General features: G+C 39.2%; 1 protein-coding gene and 1 long non-coding RNA gene across 12 annotated transcripts in view; one reads left to right on the top strand and one right to left on the bottom strand.

Annotated features, from left to right (window-relative positions):
* NOL10 (nucleolar protein 10) overlaps positions 1-23,999 on the bottom strand; it is an 83,324-nt gene that overhangs the window by 13,701 nt on the left and 45,624 nt on the right. The window contains exons 14-18 of the mRNA XM_077844138.1: positions 11,741-11,867; positions 9,474-9,553; positions 9,190-9,288; positions 7,408-7,497; positions 62-235 (exon numbers count right to left, since the gene is read on the bottom strand). Of these exons, the coding sequence (XP_077700264.1) occupies positions 62-235; positions 7,408-7,497; positions 9,190-9,288; positions 9,474-9,553; positions 11,741-11,867 (570 nt within the window). The remainder of the gene's footprint in view (positions 1-61; positions 236-7,407; positions 7,498-9,189; positions 9,289-9,473; positions 9,554-11,740; positions 11,868-23,999) is intronic.
* Positions 1-23,999, top strand: part of LOC144281257 (uncharacterized) — a 33,705-nt gene that overhangs the window by 1,826 nt on the left and 7,880 nt on the right. For 2 of the 11 annotated variants that reach the window (XR_013349794.1, XR_013349789.1), the window contains exons 3-6: positions 11,754-11,886; positions 13,516-13,586; positions 17,467-17,632; positions 18,072-18,420. This is a non-coding gene — a long non-coding RNA (uncharacterized LOC144281257). Of the gene's footprint in view, positions 1-11,006; positions 11,132-11,753; positions 11,887-13,515; positions 13,587-17,466; positions 17,633-18,071; positions 18,421-21,923; positions 22,055-23,573; positions 23,775-23,999 lie in introns of all 11 variants that reach the window. The other 9 variants (XR_013349792.1, XR_013349791.1, XR_013349798.1 and 6 more) reach the window with 9 other exon arrangements.

Below are 23,999 nucleotides of genomic sequence, written 5' to 3'. Positions count from 1 at the left end.
ACATAGAAAACTTTACATTAAAGAAACAACAGCAGATACAAAATGATAAGGAGTACATTACTTTTTCACGGAGTTCTTGTTGTTCTAAGAGTCTTAGTTTCTTCTTCCTTTTTTCACTTATTTTGGAGACAAGTGGATTCAAAAGCCTAAATTCTTCACTCTCTTCATCTACTTGGAAGTCAGGGTTCTCAAACATAACTTTAAATCGATCATCGGTGAGAATATTAGGAAGGCTCTATGACAAAAAGAATGCAGAATTTCAAGTCAGTATGAACAAAATCTGACCAGAAAGACGGCCTAAAAACATTTCAGTCAATTATAAATGAATAGGCTGCATAAGGCATAACATTAAATCATTAGGAAAATTCTTTAGTACTAGTTTCCAGAACTTTCTATCTGCCTTTGGGTTTTACCTCCTACTCACAGATTCTATTAATCTATTTCACAGACTACATGTATTACGTGGCCATTACACATAATGAGCTAAGAATGAACTTTCCTGGCTTAACTCTATGCCTAATATGTTGGAAAGAATTTTCTTCAATTAGCATTTCTCATGAAAAAATACTTTTCAAGGAAACATATAGTTCTGAAACACAGTTTTTTAAGCATAGCTACTATACTGAAATAAAATTAGTGAGTCTTCCAAGTTCATATTCCATAACTGGGAAAGAAAATACATAGTAATAATAAGGCAACCATTAACACGGTGAGGAGATGCTGGTGTATACTTCCTGGCTCTCAGGGAGCTATTTGGAAACATAAGGGAAGCTTCCATCTCTTACGCAATGGCCTCATCAATTTTTTCCTGTAGGCCATTTAACTGTTCATGAAGGATACAGTGTAAACCTTCTGACACAATAAAACTGCTATTGAGACCGATCTGAATAGGTCAGGGCTGACGCTAACTAAATTCCTTTTTAGTTGTACCATTTTGAATAGAAAGTTTTCTAGAATGTATTGTAAACTTAGCTGTTCACATAAACAGATGACAATCTTTTACATTCAGAGTTCTAATGTTTATCTACTACAGGCTTGGAAACCAGAAAAATCAAACTACTTCACAGGGTTTGTAAATTAAACAGCCTGAACACAGGCTGGAAAAGCTAACCTGTCTGTGGTTGTTTGTAAGCAGTGGAATTCTGAGTGTGGTACTTGGAATAGATTTGATAAGGCACAAGACATTAAGGAACTTATGCTATTTATTATTCGCATGTCCCTAATGTCTGACAAACCCTTAACCTAAAATTCTAAGACATACTGGATATATATTTAAGATACACTGATCAAGCGTTCCCTGATTAAATATCATATCTAAGATAGATTTAGGTTCAAGGAAGACAGAAAGATAGGTAAGAATCCAGTTCCTGATTCCAAGGTGCTAGCTCAGATCTAATGAGAAGGAAAACAATAAAAACACAAACAAAAGCGTAGAAGATCCAAGGTACCGTATGAAGGATGCTAAGCAGAGCTGAAAGTGCTCTAAGGGTAGAGGGAAAAAGTAACTCCAACAAGAGATATGTCAAAAGGACTCACTGGGGGATGCAGTATCTGAGGACAGATGAATGGGTTTAAACAGACACAGAGTTGAAGAGCATTTCCAGCCCACTATGGACTGGTGAAGTCTGACGACACAAGGATAATGACAAAATCTGAAAAAAGCATTCTTTGATCAGGCCAGACTTGCCCCTAAGTTCTGCTGTGAACCTAAAATTACTCTAAAAAAAATGAAGTTTTTTTTCAAAGATTTTTATTTATTCATGAGAGATACACAGAGAGAGAGGGAGAGACACAGGCAGAGGGAGAAGTAGGCTCCATTGCAGGGAGCCCTATGCAGGACTTGATCCCAGGACCCCAGAATCACGACCTGAGCTGAAGGCAGACGCTCAACCACTGAGCCACCCAGGGATCCCCAAAATTAAGTCTTTAAGGAGAATGTCCTCTGGATTCTGAGGAACACCATTAACTGCCTGGGAACACCATGCTAGGTCTCAAGTGAGAGGAGGAGACTAAATTGTATTAATTCTTACTGTATTTATTAAATAATCACATTGAGTAATACAGAAACATGTTACAAAAGAATATGCTGCTAGTATTCTTACGTTTTTTCTGAATTTTAAACAAATAAATTATATTGCCATGGACAAGTATGTTTTGGAAGAACAACTATAAAATAATAACTCTTCTGACCTAGCTATAAAAATATTTTCCTTGGAGATTTCTCCTGGTCTAATTGTTTATTTTTACAACCAATTTAAAAAAAGGAGTATGATAAGATGTAGTTAGTGATGTTCTACAGTAGTTTATATGTGTCTGGCTAGCTATCTACCCTAGAAATACACATGCACATGTTAAACACCTGCCAGGCAAATCTGAAAAACATCTCTCAAAGCATTGTTCCTATCACAGCTCTACTTTAAAGAAGTATTATCTATAGATTTGAGTAGGATGCTTACCATGAATATTCTGTCCCAAGAGAGTAATATACGAGGAATGCTTAACATTTGAAACAAGTCAATTCCTTCAAGGCTACGATATCTATGAAATGAATGCTATGATGTCTTGGGTGCAGGCTTCTGGGTAAAGATGCTAGTCTGCACACAAGCATCTCCTTCTAACCTCTGCTAAAACCCCACTAAAGCAACAGAATATAGGCTTAAAGACACGAGCCTTAAGAAGAAGGAGGAAAAGACAGAAAAATAGGAGCGGTAAGATTCTAAAAAGAAGCAAGGCAGGCCTCAAACCCACCCTGTCCCAGGAGAGGCTTCTTCCCTGGAAAGAGAGAGGTGCCTGCTGTGGCAGCAGCACCCTGAGGACAAGGAAAGCACGTGGCACAAAGGGGCTGCACACCATGGGCTGCGATGACACCCTGCCCCACACCCCACGCCCTTGTGACTGTAGCTTTCAGAACGCTGGGAGCCAGGCCACTACCCTCCAAACAGGAGAATAGACCAGCCAAGAGAAAAACCAAAAAGACATTGCTTTTTGAAGCTTCCCCAAATAAACAGTTTGGCTGGGTCACCATACAGTGACTGCTGAGTCCTATCTCCCCACCTCAGAGTCTTCATTCAGCTTTTTTTTAGGTCCTTCACTCTTAAATATAAACAAATGACCTAAGATCATAGTAGGAGCAAAGTACTTAAAATTTCTTTTCCCCAAGAAAATCCCCCAGCACTGAAGAGCCTAAGTTTCTGGACTGAAGGGGCCTACTCAGTGGCCAGCACTACAGGCGGGGTTAATGGAAGGAGGACAACCCCTTGGCGTAGCACAACCACATATTATTACATTTATGTGTTTATTTTCCTCAGGAAATTACCTAGCATTTTCTCCTTCCAATATAATGTGTGGTTGTTGCTGAGAACCCGCACATGTGAAAATCTCTTCCCTATACCCTCACTGCCTGCCTGCTCATCTGGGTTGGAAAGAATATGCCTTCAGGAAATAAAGGTCCCTTTAATTCTGTATCCAAGACGGGGAGGAGGTGGAGTGAATCCCCAGGATGTTGACCATGGACCAACACTCAGAGGTGACCAGTCCAGATGGAGCAGGGTCGACACATGTAGAAGAGACTCCATCAGGAAAAGAAAAGTTCATGTAACAACTGATATTCACATAAATATCTTGACATGAGATTTAGACAACCAGCAAAGGACTGAACGCTAACTAGTGATCACTGTATATAAGACCAACAAAAGGCCAACCACTAAATCCATAGAAGACAGAGGCTGAAGGGACGGTAATCACAGATGGCCACCTGACTCCATCTGGAACAGGAAGAGCACGTGCACAGACCCGATGAGGTAAGTGCTGGTGCTGACAGTCCCAAACTGCAACAGAACTTACCAGGAGGGAAGGTCATCAAAAGATGAAAGATGGTTGGCCTGACATTCATTCATTCATTCATTCATTCATGAGAGATACACAGAGAGAGAAACAGAGACACAGGAGGGCAGAGAAGCAGGATCCCCGCAGGGAGCCCAATAGGGAATTGATCCCTGGACCCCAGGATCATACCCTGAGCCGGAGGCAGATACTCAACTGCTGAGCCACACCCAGGCATCCCTGGCCTGACATTTAAAAGTCACAAAGGAGCACTGTGGGCAACTGTAATCTGCTTTACACCAAAATAGTCTGCTAAAAGGGCAAAAGTGCTCACCTTAGGACAGGTGAAAATGGGGGAGAAGGGAGAGAGAGCCGACATTCCTAACAAAGCATGGAGAAATACTTAGTTTTTAAGACCATGTGGTTTAAAACTAATAAATCCAAAAACAATCTTTAGTTGGTACTAAAAAACATTAAAAAGAGTATTTGGAATGTTAAAGCTGATCTGATCCAACCCAGTGTCATTGCATGGCTCTATCTTCTCCCTAGAGAGATGAATTATTACTTTAAAGTATACCCTTCACAGTATCGAATCAACCTGCGGGCTAAGACACCTCTCCTGTGCACGGCCCAGGTGAGAGTACACTTGACCTAGAGACGTCGTGCAAGACCACACACAACTGAGCTGCTGCAGAACCCAAGAGAAGGACATTCATACAAGACTCCAAGCCAACAGTGAAAAACTGGTAGAAAAGGCCAACGGCCAGGAAATGACACTTATAAGAAAAATGGCTCAAATCCTTTCAAATCCAATGAATCACCAGGTGCCAAACCTGTGTACATGGGGAGTTCAATACGGATTTGTTGAAAGAAATGAATGAATCAAGTCTTAATTAGAATTAATATCACCAAGTGTTTAAGTTTGGATAAGGTCCAGATAATGCTTCCTGACACTAGATAATGGGTCCCTTTGCACTGCAGGCCCAGCATCAATAAGGTCTGCAGTACACACCTTATTACACTCTAACGATGTTATCAGTGGTAGCAACAATATTTGGGAGCAGATATTGGTGTCTGCCTCCAAGAAATTCCAGTTGGGGCCAAAGCAGAATTAAAGCATACTGGCTTTCAAATCAGAAGTCATCAGAGCTATTACAAATCTTGAGGGTTTGAAGAACTGAGTTCAAAGGCAAAACTAACAAACTGCTGAGAGTCGGAACAATTCTTTCAAGTATTCTTTGCATTATGAAGGCTTCTTCCCTTAACTTGCAAGTGGTCTTTAAGGTCTTCGTTTTTAATTAGATAACAACGTTAAACAACAAGTCATATGAACTTTGTCTAATAATAGCCTCAGATTTCTAGAAAACTATACACAAGTATTTCTAGAAAGAAAGTGAGCTCTGATGATAAGGTCCAGAGCTGGGTTGGCAAGCAACTGAAAAGCAAATCAGGGGCACATTTTACAAATAGCACTTTCTAGCAGAATTTTATAGGTGACATTGCTTTTACAAAGACAGCACATCCAGCTTCCAGCAGCCAGAGAGATAATGGTGTTTGATGAAGGAAGGTAAGAATTTTGAAGGTTGTCCTTCCTTATGCTGCAAGAGAAGTAGTACACAGCCTGATGGAGGATTCTTTACAGGATGACTCTATCAATGTTTTGACAAAGACCTGTAAATGCACAATCACAATTTTTCCCACTAACTATTAAGATCACTTTGCAGGTTTTCAGTTCACATAGTCATTTATACCAGCCTGCACCCTGTGCACAGTGAGAACCATCTGTGTTATAAACCTCTGGCTGTCCCTCAACTGCAATGCAAGTCTTTAAAACAAAGGGGGTGGGAGGCAAGGACAGGATACTTTCCCCACATCTTCATGATCATCAGGGCCTTTTTAAAAAGCTCCTGAACTGAGTATACCACCCTTCACAAGTATTGAAATCACAATTGAAGTGTCTTACTCTCTGTAATATTAAGATACGTATCATTATAGATAAGGATTCGTCAGCATAAAACATAGATAGGAATGTATACGTGTGCATTCTATATCAGCCCCACGTTCTTCCTCCTGAAGCTTTAGGGCTTCAGTAATCCAAAGATCACTCCCATTTAGCTTGCAAAAAGACATTTTGAAGTTAAAAAGTTACCTCTCTAGTCATCCTCAGGTTGGGCTTACAAGAAAATCAAGATGAATACTCTGAGGAGAGAGTCAACACAGCAGGAGGCACTTGCACTTCAAGCACTTTAAGATCCACACACACACTTAAACGCTCTGATGTGAATTAATTAGGAGGAGGCATAGACATAGCATGTGGATATAAATGTATATAATAAGTTTAAGTGATTATTTCAATGTTGGTATATTATTCACATAAGGAAAATGGAAGCACAAAAGTCATCTATGGATTTACATAAGGGAGGCTCTTAAAATCAGAGTTTAAATAATATATTAAAAAAACGTAATAGACCAGGATGGGAAGATGCAACCAGGATGAGGAGACAGAGGTTAAGTAGTGAGTGTGTGCTCCACTTAGAAATCACAGCACTGCAAAAACATCCCCTTTCTGGTTCTATCTTTGCATGTTATAGAAAAAAACACTATGCTCCAGTAAAGCCCAAGGTCACCGAGGATGACCCAACTAGTGAGCAAGAAACTATAAGACTCATCAGCCGAAGTCTGCTGGCATTATAAGAGAGTGGAACAAAAATAAACACAGAAAGAACTGGCTTATCTCATGTTTATTTACCTGGTTAGAAATCAGCAAGAGAACAGAGAAAGAATAAACAAGCAAACAAAAACCTGAGAGCATAACACAGCTAGCCCAAAGTTCCAAGGTCAGGCCCTTTACTCAAGAGTCGAAGTCCACAGGCTCCTGGGAGCTTGGATCTTTAGAACTCATTCCAGCAAAGAGCCAAACTTGAGTGATCTGCCTACCTGCCAGCTAGTCTAAGCAGATGATGAGGAAGTCTTCATATATGTGGGAAAATTAGAAAAATCTCCCCACCTTGACCATATCAACGACATGAAACACTAACCCTTACTTATTTCATTCCATTTTCCCATTAGTAACTAAGGAACATAAACAGCAGTTACACACAAGTGTGCATACTCCTGATAATGCCAAGTCTAAATAAAAATTACTTCTCGAATTATAAACAGATCTAGTCAGAACAAAGAAAAACAATAAACAATTTAAATATTTAACAATAAAAGGATTAAATAAATTACACATCCTTAAGAGTATATATTATATGCAGCTCTCAAAACCACTTGTTATTTTATACAGTCAGGATAAATATACAATATTATCTCAGCTTATAATTTTAAGAGCAATAAGACAGGAATGAAATTCACTAACATATTAGTGATGTCTTTTTCTGGGTAGAATTATGTAAGCGACACTCTTCATATTCTTTTCTGTTTTCCAAACTTCCCCTATTGAGCATATACCATTCGACAAGCAGGGGGGAAAAAGCTACATCTCGGAAAATATTCCGAGAAGAAAGAAAAAAGATAATTATAAGTTACTAAGAAAATACAGAAACAGCTTAGCAGTATCTTCACTGCCTTATAAAATCTTACCTTAACTTTCTTTTTCCAGGTAGATTTTTGCTTCTCCTCCTCTTCCTCAATTAATTTAAGTGCCAGTTCTTTGTTAACTTTTGGCAGTTTCTAGCAGAAGAAAAAAAAGGTGTACTAAGTACCTAGATTTTAGCTTTAAAAGTTAATAGTTCTATAAGGAGTACAGTTTCACAAACAAGAGATTTCTTTCTTTCTCTTTCTTATTTATCTATTTTTAAAGTAGGTTCTACTCCCAGCGTGGAGCCCAATGTGGGCCCAAACTCACGACCCCAAGATCAGGACTCATGCTAGGATCAAGAGTCAGATGCATAATTGACTGAGTCACCCAGGCGCCCTCTGATTCTTACTTTTAAAATTTCACAATCCCCAGAGTAGGAAATAACGTGTACACATGCGATGTTATCAGGCGGGCACAAGGAGACACAAAGTTCAGCCAGGAATACCTGCCCTCACCTGGCCTCTCCCTGGTGCATGGAGAAGCATGCACCTGCTTAGGGGGCGGTTTGGCTGGGGGCAGTGTCACAGGGGCCACGCCCCTCACTGGGGGCTGGAAGCCAGCAGGCCTGCTATGGCAGCCCCTGGCTGGGGCTTGGGGAACCCTTGAGATGTTACTAATAATGCTACGTGCACTCTGCTGCTCTTGAAATAGCACATTTCTAAGAGGAATTCTCAGTGGGTGTCTTGACGACTCTCAGGATCAAGTTGTGAGTTCTTTTTTGTCCTTTTCCACCTTAGGGTTTCTGTTCCATTGTAGAATACAACTCTGACAAGTAATGCAAAGAATGGGACACGAGTACCCCACAGCCCAGTATCCCCCTTGCCAACACACACACATTCAGCACTCCTAGAAAACAATCTACAAAGAGGGTACTGAGTGTTGCATATATATGTATATTTATGTGCACATGTATGTACTTATGTACATGTGTATTTATTTATTGCCAACATTTAGTTAGAAATGAGTGTGTCACCTCGTGGTGAATGTAACCAAGGAGGGCTGCCAGAAAGACCGGGATGCAGAGGGGACCTGGCTTCCCTGTCGGCCTGCTGTTGGGCTGACACAAGTCAGCAGCTCTTCACTCTGGCAGCAAGCAGGTGGTTCCAGCAGCGTGGGGTTTCAGTGTGCCGTCTTCTGACACTCCCAGGAGCAGACTTGCTCTAACCCCAGGATGCCAGCACAGGCTGCAGCCTCCTCAGAGGCTGGGTCCCAGCAGTGGCCATAGCCCAGCTCCACCAGGGCTGCCTCCTCCCCACTGCCCAGCCCTGAGGCACTAGCTGCTTCCTACAGCCTCGTCTCTTATAGCTGTCCTTATGTTTTTCGCCTTAGTTCTCTAACACTTGGCTAACAATCCCTTACATTAAATTATCTTCTAGAACTAGGTGATCTGATTCCTATCTGGATCCTGACATAGTCTAATGACCATGATCCAAGTCCAGATGGCCTCAGATACTGCCAAATGTCAGAAAGAAATGGGGATTATCGAAGCCTCAACACTCCAAACACTGAAAACCTGTGTGAAAATTCCATCACATTTTCTTGGAAGGGCTGATAATGTCAGTCCCTCTGATATTATTTCCCAATATCATTACCATAGAATCCATAATGTCCAAGCTGTAAAGAGTATCTGCCCTCATGACCAATAAAATATACCAGACTATTAGGAAAAGATGTAAACTAAAAATGGGAAAACAAAGAAATAGATGGCTGGTTTCTCTGGAGTAACATACAAAATGAAAATGTAGTACTTTTCTGGTCAACTCTGTAGTGAGCACAACATCTACCTTTAATTGGACTCTCTGTGCGCGGGTTTCTTCTATTTTCTGGCGGATCTTATCTTTCCTATATTCTTCATAAGCAAATGGATTTACCATCAATTTCACCTTTCAAAGAGGAAAAACAAGTTAAAAAATAAAGGCATATTTAATAGCATGTTTCATCTACACCATGACTATTCTGCTAAAGGACAGAAGTATCTTACAAATCATAAATATGTTCTACAAAATCCAAGTAAATAGAGAAGAAATGGCTCTTTAACCACCTAAAATAAGTGTAGTCTTCTACTTACCTTGTGATAGAGTCTTATGTCCATGAAAAATCCATGCATATATGCCCGGAGAAAAGGTGACCCGATGAGATGTGTGAGCCCTGGAGGAAGTTAATCAAAAGAGGGAAGTTAATCATAATCCTTATGAAATCTTGATTAAAATTAAACAGTTTTTCTTGCATTATACTAAGATTTCACTTCTGATTTGACTGTAAGATTTCACTTTGGAGTAAAACTCCAAGGACTGGAACCACTAATCTTCACAAACCATGGAGAAAAATTAATTCACCTTAAGCAGTGTCACCCTTGTTTTTTTTTGAAGGAATGGGAATTTCTTTTTTTTTTTTTTTAAGATTTTTATTTATTTATTCATGAGAGACACACACAGAGAGAGAAAGAGAGAGGCAGAGACACAGGCAGAGGGAGAAGCAGGTTCCATGCAGGGAGCCTGATGTGGGACTCAACCCCGGGTCTCCAGGATCAGGCCCTGGGGTGAAGGAGGTGCTAAACCGCTGAGCCACCCAGGCTGCCCACCCTTGTTTATTTTAAAGGTCTTATTAAGCATAAAAATGATGAAAAAGTCTTAATGAACTATGAAAGACTGGCAAAGAAGATTTCTTTATACTATTGTTTATCAGATTTTTAGATTCTGTGCACCAGTTTAATTTAAAAAATATTGGCATCAACAGTGATTTGCCAACTTTGTACCACCAGGTAGTGGTGGCAGGGAGTCAGGGGCATAATCTCCCATAATTTCCAGACCAAAGTATGCTATCACTGTAAGGTAGGAAGGGCATGCTCTTTCCCATTATTATTCTTGTTTTATAGATGAGAAAACCAAGGCTTAAGGAGGTTAAGCAACTGGCCAAGTCATGCAGATGTTAAGCAGAGACATGGGACGCATACCAGTCTCCCTCTAATGCCCATAGTGCTAGCCACTGCATGCTCCATCCAGCATTCCAGCACAAGAAATACTCCACGAAACATGCTTTGGGAAACACTATACTTTGTAACTGCCTTCTTCACCCAAGATGAACATAGTAAAAGAGATTAAACAAGTGCCCCCAATGAACTAAACATAGTATTTTTTAAAACTCTGCAAGATAGCAGTGACTTTTCCCCTCCAATTTAAGAATGGTGAGTGTGACACAGCATAGTATAAAAGTCACACTCGAGATATTCAGGAAGGCATGTCAGTAGGAAGATCCCACCTGACCGTATTTCAAATCAGCATTTTTAAAAGGCTGACTACATGTCTTTTCTCTTTAAACATTAAAATGTAAAGAGCTGTTTTGGCGGAACTGGTGGAAAATTAATTGTGCTATGAAACAGAATTGTGTCATAAATACACTGAGAGGCTCTTAAACTTTATTTTCTTTCAACACTGAACTGTTGCTGTACATCTATCTGTGCCACAGACAACTAAGCTGCGTCGACTCCTGGAGAAGGGGTCCTCGGACTTTGCCCACTGTCCAACATTTCCTGTGCTGCAGCCGTTCTCAAACAACAGAACTAGATCAGCAAAATCTCCTCTCCTTATCCATCTTCTCCCAGGTGCCGAAGTAGTACCCATCACCTGAGACACACGCTCTCTCCCGCCCGGTCAGCAAGGCTAGGTGAAGCACAGGCATTCTAGGTGTAAACCCCAACCCCTGTGTCCATGACGACTGAAGTCTTTGGTAAGTTAGTTTCACTTTTAGGGCCTCAGTTTCCTTATCTATAAAATGGCATCATAACCATATCCACTCCATGGAGTGGTGAGGTTTAAGAGTTGTATGTAAACATTCAGAATATTACGTGGCACATGATAAGCCCCACAAGTGTTAGCTATTGGTAAAAGGCATTGCTTGGTCTTTAAGGTTCTACATAACTGAGGATTCGATCAAGTTTCTAAGTTTTAGATGGGGTCTTCTATAAGCAAACGTAAAAGGGAGCCAAAAATCATTTATGTGTAGTTTCTGAGATATCTTCAAAACCTTATACTCAAATAGTACTTGAAAAAAGTTGCTGCTTTCTTGCAAAAAATCAGCGATTTTTTTCTATACATAGCTAATAGGCTAAAGAAAATTATTCCTCACTTAGGATACAAAAAAGCTTCAGTAGGTTGGATTTATCTGAACCTTTCTCTAAGCAGAGATTACAAACCTGGCAAAATAAATAGTATGTTTAATATCTCATCTGGCAGAGAGAGAAGATTTGGAAAATCAGAAAAATGTGACTCTAGCTAATGTTCAAAATTCACCCTCCCCCACAAAAAATTTAAAAAATTTTTATCATAATTTTTTTACCTAAATTTTCAAGGTCTTTCTTGGTGACAAATTTGTAATCATCGTAGACTGTGCTTTCCGGATTCTCTTCTAATTCTTCTGTCAAGTTGTCTAGGAAGGAACACCACCTGGGAGCAGGACCCAAAACCTACCGTGTTGATCAACAGGTTAGATATGTACATTCTCACCACCTCAACTAAGAGTAATTTTACCACCAGATTTTCTTACAATAACTTAAAAATCCTTGTTTCTATCAGAAGTATTGAAAAATAACTATAATATGCATAACCAACATGTGTATAATGGAAGAGAATAAAGTAGGAAAAATTTAGGCTTGTAAGGGAAAAATATCAGTCTAGAATGCAAAGATATTAATGAATGCTCTTATATTAGCGCTACCAAAATACAAATAAATCAGGTACTTAAAAATAACATCCACCATTTTATCTATCACTTCTTTCATTCAAAAGAGTACTAAAATCTACAAAAACATATTTGGCATAAAATATATTTTTTTTAAGATTGCTGTTCATGACAAATGAAGTCTAAAATGAGAATTATCTTCTTTTTTAGGGGTTTTCAACTAATTATTTGATAATTATATTTGTTTCTGTGTGGTCCACTTCATTTAATTCATTAAAAATTAAATTCTGTATATAGACTCCTTTAGACTTAACCTAAAATGGGTCACTCACCCATTGTTAGTCCCAACAATAGGCTGAGGAATAAAAGTTGAACAGAATTTATAGCTAACTAAGAAAATATTAAGTTCATAAAACTCAATGGCTGCTTTTTACTTTTTTGCTATTGATACAAATCTCTCCCAGCACAATGCCTCATCCACTGGGGTCAAAGCTTACCCCAAAGGAAGCAATGCTGCTCAGCGGGAAGGCCATGTTGCTGAAAGCCTCACTGAACTGGAGGTTTCCGAAGGACCAACCCTGGGCTCTGACAAAATGGAACTTCCCATGACTACTTCCCTGTGTACTGTGATAGTAATCAATTAAATGGGAGGAAAACAAAAATCATAATGGAAATTATTAAATCTAGCTTAAATTTTTTAGAGAAGGGAAGGGGGGGGGAGGAAGAGAATTATAACAAAGAAAAACAGTGCCTAATACCATCTCCAATCAAAAAACTATAAATGTTCGACATGGCCATACTAATGTAGTATTAATTATTGTGCCTGATTAGAAAGGGTGATCCCCCAGACCCCAAAGGGTATGGCACTCTTGAACATGAAAAACAGTGCTTAATGAGCATAAAAGGAACCCTAACAAGAAGTTTCATACTAGCATGACTTATAGAATTTTTTAAAGTAAATGTTTTGATGTACTAAGTGGTTTGACTCTAACTAAAAGACAAACCTTCAAGAAATGCAAGGCATTAAAGATTCAATGTAGAACACTTTTTAAAGAAATTGCTATGTTTTTAAGCAATTTTAGGACAGTGGCTGGATGTCACAAACACTAATAAGTCTACTACACAGGAAGCACTACACTAAACCAAAGTCACTGCCCATGACCTCTCTGAAGGAGTTTAAAATATAGCTGGAAGAGAATATTGAGTGGAGCACATGTGCACACCCAACGAATCATGTAAAGCAACAAACAGATGCCCTGAGTCTCTAGGGAAGACAGGTGAGAGCTGGAACAAATGGCAGGAACATCGAAAAGCACGTCTGGAGGGTATCTGGGTTGGAGTGAACTCATGAGCAAGCAGGGAAAAATCACAGGGTCCCTTCTGAGAGTGACAGCTCGGGCAGTCACAGGGTATCTGCTTCTCATCCGTCACAGGGCAAACGCAAAGCTCTGCCATACACTGAAGTAGTGCTAAGACGGCAGCTTCCTCCTCTTTCAGACAAAAAGTAAGTACACTATGGTCACTTTTCTGGAATATAATATCCAAAATACTGTCCTCGTGGGAGGGCAGGAACTTCCTCTGTTCTAAATGCTGAATCTCCAGTATCTAGAACACTGCCTGCCAAGTAGCATGTTTTCAATACTATTTCACAAATACCTTGATTGGTACATAATGTATGGATGCATTCGTGAATTTCACATAGCACAAAGTACCAAGACTTTAAAGGGTCCTACTTGGCAAAAGTATTTTTCTACATTGTTTAATTTTCCTTATTCAGATAAAAACACTCAAGTATCTCACCATAAAACTACTGGATATAAAGAACATTTGGTCAGACCATTTTTGCCTTGCAGGCGAGGGGGCAATGGTGACCAAAAGACCTCATAATAAGACAGTTTCATTTTTAAAAACCTTCCATCAGTGATAAGTCACTGGCTTCCAAACAAGATTATATTGTGTTTACTGACTTTTCTTGGGGGTGAAGAGCAGGAGTATCAAAATATCAGGCCAGATCTGAACTTTCACAAAAGTCCTTTTTTATAATGTTCCACAACACTCATCTTGATTAGTTAACTGGATTCTAGTGGTATTGTTTTAAACTGCCTCTCAGGGGACAGGTCTGGTTACGGTAAATAAACTCTGCAATCAAACTCATGGCCATTAAATTTTACAGGAGGAAATATTTCCATCAAAAACAAAATTAAATCTAGTGGGTTGATTTTATTAATCACATTTCCCTAGTTCCTCTTCAGGAAAAAAAAAAGAAACAACAGAACAACCATAACAAAGTTGAAATTACTGATTTAACTGGCATTAAACTGCAGGTTTTATCTACAATCCAGATTTCCCCAAAGGCCTAGCATTAGGTTGCAAAAGCAGTGGTCAGCTTAACCAATAAGGAGGGCACAGCCCCTCACACAGCTCTCTGAGGTAACTATAATGACCACAATATTAATTAATGTATAAAAAGTTCTTGTCCTCACTCATAAAATATGTTAAACCTTCAATTAATCCTAAAAATATGTTAATTTACTTCCTAAATTTCAGGCTTTACAACTTGAAGGAAACATCCTTTCTAACTACTGGTGTACTATAACTAGTCTATCAAAAGCTTCTAGGTTTTCTGTATTGTCATCACATTGCTTATTCTGTATTTCAGCCACAACTGCTTATTGCTCCTTTATCTACATTTTTATTTACCTTAAGGTTTTGTTTGTTTCAGAAAATTAGTGGAGACTGTTCTATTTTAAACTTCTATTACCTATTCATGAACTACTTTTAATTTATAAGAATTTCCTAAAGTCAGTCAGCACAGCAGTGAATTGGAAACGGATTCAACCAACTGCTAATGAAGGGATACTGTGGGCCTCTTGGCAACTTTAATGACCACCATACCAACCAATCTGGGTGGAAATACATGGTTCTACCACATGGGAAAGAACCTTTATCAACATTCCCAGGAACGCCTCAACAACAATGCAGCCAAATATTTGCTTGCTCTAATTCATCTGAGCAGAACTGGTTTTAAAATACATGAAAAATACATAGTATGTGCCCGTGATCTTCTGCCTTTATGGTTATAAACTGCCTTTAAGATGTTACTTATATAGGTTTAATTTTAAAACCCAAAGTTCTGGGACACATGGGTGGCTGAGTGGTTGAGCGTCTGCCTTTGGCTCAGGTTGTGACCCCAGGGTCCTGGGATGGAGTCCTGCATCAGGCTCCCCGGAAGGAGCCTGCTTCTCCCTCTGCCTATGTCTCTGCGTGTCTATCATGAATAAAATGAGTCAAGTCTTTAAAAAAGCAAAAACAAGTTGTAAAAAATAAAACCCAAAGTTCTCATATATTCAGGTAGTGGACAGAAATGACAGAGTGGGGAGAAAAGAGGATGAATATTAAAATCCTTTTGGAGTCCACAGAAGAGGGTGGCCCTCCCACTACTCTACTTTTAAAACATCACTGTGCTGCAGCCTGAGCTGGGCTGGGGTAGAAATAAAGAATGAGGATTTACTAAAGGGATGGTTTTAACAAATCAAGTACAATTAAAATAACAACGAAGTATTATTCATATTATTAGAAACAAAGAACCAAACTACTATGTCAGTATAAATCTCATCATTTCTTTCATTTACTCATAATGCTACTGAACACAATCAAATAATCTCATTATCTTCCTATCAATGATAAGAAAATAACTGATAACATAGAACAGCAATTAAATTTTATATTATCCTTCTTGAGTTTTTATTTAAATTCCACTTAGTTGGGGACCCCTGGGTGGCTCAGTGGTTGAGAGTCTGCCTTTGGCTCAGGGCATGATCCCAGTGTCCTGGGATCAAGTCCCACATCAGGCTTCCTGCATGGAGCCTGCTTCTCCCTCTGCTTATGTCCCTGCTTCTCTGTGTGTGTGTATCTCATATGAATAAATAAATAAAATCTTAAATAAATAAATAAATAAATTCCACTTAGTTAACATACAGTGTAATATCAATTTCAGGTGTACAATACAGTGATTTAACACTTCCATACATCATCTGGTGTTCATTACAAGCACTCTCCTTCATCCCCATCACCTATCTAGCCCACCCCACCTCAACTGTAACCATCAGTTTGTTCTCTGTAGTTAAGAGTTGGTTTCTTTGGTTTGCCTCTTCCCCCGACTCCCCTGTTTTGTGTCTTAAATTCCACATATGAGTGAAATCATATGGTCTTTTTCTGACTGACATTTTGTTTTGCATAATACAGTCTAGCTCATTTACATCACTGCAAATGGCAAGATTTCATTCTTTTTTGATAGCGGAGTAATAATAATGGCATTATATATATATATATATATATATATATATATATATATATATATATATATATATATGTGTTATTTTATATATACACACACACACACACCCCATACCTTCTTTACCCATTCATCAGTCAACAGACACTTGGGCTCTTTCCATAATTGGCTATTGTTGATAATGCTGCTATAAATATCGAGGTACACATGTACCTTTCAAATCACTATTTTTGTATCCTTTGGGTAAATACCTAGTAGTGCAATTGCTGGATCCCACGGTAGCTCTATTTTTAACATTCTAAGGACCCTCCATACTGTTCTCCACAGTGGCTGCACCCAGTTTGCATTCCCACCAACAGTGTAAGAGGATTGTCCTTTCTTCACATCCTTGCCAACACCTGTTGTTTCCTGTGCTGTTAATTTTAGCCATTCTGACAGGTGTGAGGTACTATCTCATTGTAGTTTTGATTTGTATTTCCCTACAATTATTATCTTGAATTTTTAATAACTTAAAAAAACTTAAGCAACTAAGAAAATTCTTTATTATTCCGTTTGGTAGAACTCTATCAACAGGGATGCCTGGATGGCTCAGCGGTCAAGCGCCTGCCTTCCTCAGGTGTGATCCTGGAGTCCCGGGATAGAGTCCCACATTGAGCTCCCTGCATGGAGCCTGCTTCTCCCTCTGCCTGTGGCTCTGCCTTTCTCTCTCTGTCTCTCTTGAATAAATAAATAAAATCTTTAAAAAAATTATCAACAGACAATAAATAACAACTAAAATGGGCAGGTTTTCCATCTCAATGAAGCAAGTCAAGTCAGGTTTTCCCACCAATGAATTATTTTAAAAACTTCAAGGCTTTTTCGATTTCATTGCAGATCAGAGGTAGTTATACTGTAAACATCACTGACTACTATTATGATTATTAATTTTTCTCACTGCGTAGCCTTTATCTCTAGTGGCTGAATGGGATTTTGCCAAGTAAGACCAACTGTTCAATACATACACCCTGAGGCAAATTTCCTTTCGGACTTTTCCTCCATTATTGGTTGAGAGGCACCACGAGCCCCAGCATGTACTTTCAAATTCTGACAGCTGGGGCTTAATAATCACCGATCACAAGCCTGAAACCAGAGAGGCAGCTGGGTGAGCCGAGGGTGAGCCGAGGGAGTGGCCACGCACTTAGGCGTGTAATTGCATCTGCAACACGATGAGCTGCCTAACTGCACACCCAAGTTCACATGCATTTGCGTGAGTAATTGTGAGTCATTTAAAGGTACTCTTAGCACTTTGTTCTCTCATTCCTAAATATCAGATTAAGCAAAAAGAGCAATTTAATTTCAACATTTTCAAAAGTATATTTCAAAAGAGAGAAATTGTCAGCCATGATTTCAATTTCGATTTGGTTTTTGAAGCTGTTTAGAAACTGAAATAAGAAAAGAAGTCTAAGCGAAAAAAGTGCTCATGCTACTGTCTCACTATTAGCCAATCAAATCAGTGGTCAATGTATGCAAGGCTCTGTGCACAGATAAGCAGAAGATAGAATGCCTGTACTCAAGGGCTGGGGAAGACAGGACACCCCAAGCAAACATCTAAATACAAAATTAAAACTGATAATAACAACATTAGAGATTTCAGTTAATAACAGCACACTGACTATATGTTTTCATCTCTCTCTCCCAAACCTACTCAAAATTCAGTCCATCAATATAAAAAGGTATTAACTTTCAAAGACAAAAGGAACAAAAGAAGAAAATGCAGCAGTTGAGGAATTTAGCATGGTGAACCTAACAGAAAAAGAAGAGCAGATTCTTCCCTGGAGCCCTTGAGATCCAGGACTTCCAGGCTCCATTCATCTGGGGTACCAGGCCTGATGGAGGGGAGGTGATGGAGATGATGAAAGCCTAAGTTCTCACCACCCAGGAGGAGACCAGAGGATAATTCTTCGGAGAAAGTGAACAGGACAGGAGAGAGGATGCCAGCACAAGAGATTTGCACTGTGGGGCTGAAATTAGCACAATGAATGCCAATCTGTGTGTCCAGCAGCAGGTACCGCACTGACCCCTACCCCCGCCCCCGCCCCCGGCTCCTTTTGTCATCTTCCAAAAACTACAGATGTGTTGCTGTGTTTCCACTCTTGCTATCCTAACCCCCCCTCCCCGTGTTCCCATAATGAACTGAGGGTTCTTCTCTGCAGGAAATGAAAGATCCCCCAAAGGGCAAATGCTGGTCTCTGGGAATCCCCCAACAGTCATGAGCTGAACAGTCAGCATGAAAACTACCATGGACTAGACCACCGTGTATAAAGAACTTTCACCTGGCACCTTAGTGCCTCATTCTTAAATAAGAATAGACTGCTAAAGATCACCATTCATTTATCCAACAAATAGTTCCTGTCAGACATAGATACAGCAGAGAATAAAACAAGAATCTCTGCCTTTAAAAGGCTTCCATTCCAGAAAGGAAAACAATAAAGGAAAGACAGAATTTATAAAGTCTTACAACACAACAATAAAAATGTTAAGTACTCTAATTTAAAACTTGGCAAAGGATTTGAATAATTTCTCCAAAGATATAAAAACAGCCAACAAGCATATGAGAAGATGTTCCACATCATCAGTCACCAGGAAATGCTAATCTAACCCAAAATAAGGTTAACACACCACACTTACTTGAATAGCTATACTCAGGAAAATGGAAAGCAACAAAGAATGCTGAGAATCTGAAGAAACTGGAAACCCCATATATTGCTGGTTGGAATGTAAAATGGGGCAGCCACTGTGGGAAACAGTTTGGCACTTCTGCATACAGTTAAGCATAGAGTTGTCATATGATCTAGCAATTCTAATCCTAAGTGTGTGTGTGTGTGTGTGTATGTATATATATATATATATATATATATATATATACCCAAGAGAACTGAAAACACATGTCCATACAAAATGCTTACAGCAGCAATATTCATTTTAAAAGTGAAAGCAACCCCAAAGTACATCAACTGATGAATGAATTAACAAGATGTGGTATAACCATACAAGGGAATGTCACTCAGCAACAGAAAGGAATGAAGTACTGATTCATAACACAACATGGATAAACCTTGAAAACTTTTAAGTGAAAGAAGCCAAACACAGAAGGTCACATATTAAACAACTCCATTTTTGTGAAATGTTCAGAATAGGCAAGCAAATTCAGAGAAACAGAAGTAGATTAGTGGCTGCCAAGGGATGAGGATGGGGGAAAGAGAGGTTGGGGAGTACTGGTATGGGGCTTCCTTTGGGTGTGATAAAACATAGTGATGCTTACTTACACAAAATTCTGAATATGCTAAAAACTACTGAATCGTGTACTCTAAAAGGGTTATAACTTTACAGCTTCTGAATTATATCTTGAAAAAGCTGTTATTTAAAAAAATCTAATGAGGGATCACACATTGCACTAGGTTATAATGCCTCTTTAGTTTCCTTTAATCTAAAAGAGTTCCTCTACCTCTAAGGATGTTTACACTCTGAGTTCAGGCCAGCCGATATGTAGAGGTCTCAACACCTTTACAGTCTGTTTCTCAGAATTAGATTCATTTAAACATTTCTAACAAGAATACACAGGTAATGTGTGCCAAAACAATTTTTTTTTAAGAGAAGGAGAGAGGGTGTGTGGGGAGGGACAGAGGGAGAGAAAGAATCTCAAGTAGGCCCCACACCCAGGATGGAACCCAAAGTGCTCGATCTCACGACCCTGAGAGCATGAACTGAACCGAAATCGAGGGTCAGATGCTTAATCAGCTAAGCCAACCACATACCCCCCAAACAACTCTTAATCCTATTTCTACAACAAGATTTGACTTCGTATGATTCATATTTGTAATGTCACGTGCTTACAGAATTTATTTTCATGTATTTTTACACTTCCCTTTCTTTGTTTTTTGGATTTGGGATAGAAAATGAGTTTCCAGGAAAGGGGGCCCAATAAGAGTTTGTCTGAGTACCATATCCCGGGAGCCAGTGAGGCTATGCTACAGAAGGAGAGGCCAGAAAAATACATGGAATACTTGTTAGACTCCTTTGCCCTCCTTCCCCACCACACAGACAGAAAAAAAACTAGAGAGATGAGCAAAACTGAAGACAGGGACACACACTTCACCTCTTTTCACAAGGAACTGGTATCGTGAAATTACCCTTTGGCAAACTTAGGCAAAAAGATCGTGCCAGCAGATAGAGACTCTCCTGTCTCCTGATCTTATCAAATGAAAAGATATACAAAAGCATTCCACTCCTCTTCTTTCCTAAACTTTTAACATTTATTTGAGGTGCTGGAATGTCAAGAAAGCTTCTGGGACACCAAAGCCATGATTTTTTGAAACCCAGACACATGTATCCCCTGGAGCTGTACTGACTTTGAGCTTAGTATCATTCAGAACATTTAAGCTTACTGAAAACCAAATATTTCTGCTAAATTTGAGAACAGAATTACATTCAAATGAACCGCCGCAATTTAAGAGAGCAAAAATTTTATTCGAACATGTGAAACTCCTTCATAAAGCAAATCTCTTCAATTTCTCACTTAAGCATTCAAAACTACATTACATTTAATCTGAGCAATTCTAATTTAGGGTAGAATGAATAGCTTTCTTTCTGCTTTTTCATGAAATGACAAACAATGCCCTAAATTCTCAAGAGAAAGGAAAGAATATCTTAATATGGTCCCTGACTTCTTCAAAGTCCACTGCTAGTTAAATAGGAACACCTGGGGTGCCTGGGTGACTCAGTAGGCTGAGCATCTGCCTTCTACTCAGGTCATGATCCTGGGGTCCTGGGATTGAGCACTACATTGGGCTCCCTGCTCAGCAGGGAATCTGCTTCTCTCTCTCACTCTTGCTCTCTCTCAAATAAATAAAATCTTTAAAAATAAATAAATAGGAGAACCTGTTTCTTCTAGGGCCCCCCGCTGCTTCTGTCCTGGACAGCCTGGCCTTGCACCCATGTCACCATTTTATGTTTACTATCATGCTACACTTGAAATCCTCGGTCAGTTTTCTGGAGCTCACGTCCAGAGCGTGCAGCGACAATGAGTGCAAACAGTATCAATGTACTGCACTTCCAGCCTCTTCCTCTCCCAATTTCCTAACCATGCTAAAAATGCTCAACCTTGACGGCTATGTCTGCACGCACATGCACACGCACATGCCCCATGGGTGCTGAAGGCATGAGGCCAATTTTATCATATGAGAATGTATTTATCTTTTGGATCACACACCTGGTAATGAGCACTCTCCCAGATCTTGTTTTGTCACTTGATTCCTGCCAAGGGTTACACAGATGGTTGTCGTGTGTTATCCTGGTTACCACATCAGTAGTTTCCTGGTTCCATCCCACTTCCTTGCAGGCAAAAGTATTTTTAATTTTTTAGCATATTCTTATTCTTTCCAATTCTTAATCTGAAGTCTACGTAAAAACTAATAGTATATTAATATTTTAAAATAGCCATGGATGGAAACTTGGCAGAAACAAAGGAAGAGTAAATGTCTTAAAATTTTATGTGTACTTTTTCTCAAGGTTATACACCTCAATAGTGCTATTCCACGAGGATCAAAAAATATTTTGCCACCATTCAGCAGTTACTGTTTATCTACAGAGTGCCACACATGAAACTAGGAAATCCTGAAGACATTTTCAATTCAAGTAAAGTAAGATTTCTCATATACCCCTCAAAAAAACCAACAGAGAGCATTATACTGGCAGAACAAAAGAGGAGAGTGAAAGAACCCAACATGGACTCATAATTGAATAAGTGACCAGCCATTAAGTATTTAAGTAACCTCCTACAACCCAGATAGAATGTCTATTTCCCACTGAGAAGATAAACAGGAGTCCCATACATACGACGATATTAAAGGTCCTATCAAGACCTACGCTATGGTGAGGGAAGCAGTGTGTATACAGATTAATCTTTTTTTAGTGAGGCCAGAACAGATTCTAAAAAGTTCATGTAAAATCTAACTACGTGCAAAAAAGAAGAGAGCTTTATAAGAAAAACCATTTACATAATGAGATCTTTAAACTCAGAATGAAAGGAAAACTATGTAGTTAGGTAGGGGAGTAGCAGAGGTAAAATACCACCTGCTATCGCTGACCAAAACTTTTGCTTTGGGCTCCCCGGCAACCTAAGGCAAAAGGACTTGCACAGTAAGGTGAAAAGATATCATTTACTTGATAAAGGGAAGCATACTGATATGTCTGGAATTATCAACTCTCTATTGGAACTAAATTCAAAAAGTATATCAAAGATCTTTAAGAGACTCTGATTCTGAACAGTATTTCTTTAAAAGAGGTTCACAAAATAAACTTCACAAGATTGTTAAACATCAAATACCATTAAATTGTAATGTATGAAGGCTAAAGGAATGTGATCCAAGCAAATGGCATGATGACATAACTTGACTGTAAAACAGCTCAGAGCTACGCTGTCCTACATAGTAGCCACTAGCTACATGTGGCTATTTATTTAAATTTAAATTAAAATGGAATAAAATGGGCACATGGATGGCTCAGTGGTTGAGCATCTGCCTTTAGCTCAGGTCATGATCCCAGCTGCTTCTCCCTCTACCTATGTCTTTGCCTCTCTCTCTGTGTCTCTCATGAATAAATAAATACAATCTTAAAAAAAAAATAAAATGGAATAAAATCTTAAATTCAGTTCCTTAAGCACACAAAGCACATTTCAAATGCTCAAAAGCCACATGTGCTTAGCGGTTACCATACTGGACTGAGCAAATCTAGAACATTTCCATCATTACAAAATGTCCTACTGAATAGTGCTGGTTTAGAGAACTGAAAGAAATGGGTGGCAAATATCCATGAATAGGAAAGTTGGTAAATAAATCACTGCCATTCTCTATAAATGATATACTAAGCAACGATCAAAAAGAACAGGTTAGACTTACGTGTTGATCAGAATGATATATTGTTAAAGCACCAAAAACCCTCTCACAATGATATGCATAATGAGATCCCAGTTTTGCAAAAAAACATATGCTAATGTGTGTGTGTACTACTGTCTGGGAGGGGAAGAAGGCAGAGAATTGACTGGACTCTGCAAAGAACGTGCACCATCTTTGTTCTAAATGGTAGTTGGAGGGGTGGTTAGGAAGAACTCTTCCTTTCTAAGTATAGAGTTTTACACTGTTCGATTTGTTTTTTAATTAGGACATATTTTCTAAAGTAAAACAAACATCCTCCAAAAGACAAAGGGCACAGACACAGACACCAAGGGTTAACAAGTCCCCTTAACAAACTGAAACACCAACTGATTCAGATAATCTTTCTAAAGGATCAGAAGCCCAGCTTTTAATTTGGGACTGAGGTCCTTCGTCAACACTTGGACTGGTATTTGTGATATTGACTAAGGTAAGATCTTTAGGAAAGATGATTTTTTAGCACTAGAAAATTCAAGAACCTAACTTCCTTACCACCTTTGACCCCTTCCAAGGAGATGAACCAAAAAACCAAAAGATCAAAACTCCTTCCCAGGAAGCATTTTAACACAATATTACCTGAAGCTCCAGAGTTTTAATTCATACCTGGGAGATAGAACTTCGCCAAACCGCTGCGCCACCCAGGGATCCCATCAAG

This window comes from Canis aureus, chromosome 12, assembly GCF_053574225.1.
Source record: "Canis aureus isolate CA01 chromosome 12, VMU_Caureus_v.1.0, whole genome shotgun sequence".
NCBI lineage: Eukaryota > Metazoa > Chordata > Mammalia > Carnivora > Canidae > Canis > Canis aureus.
Note: the sequence above shows the minus strand (reverse complement) of the source record. Positions and strands in the feature narration are given on the sequence as shown.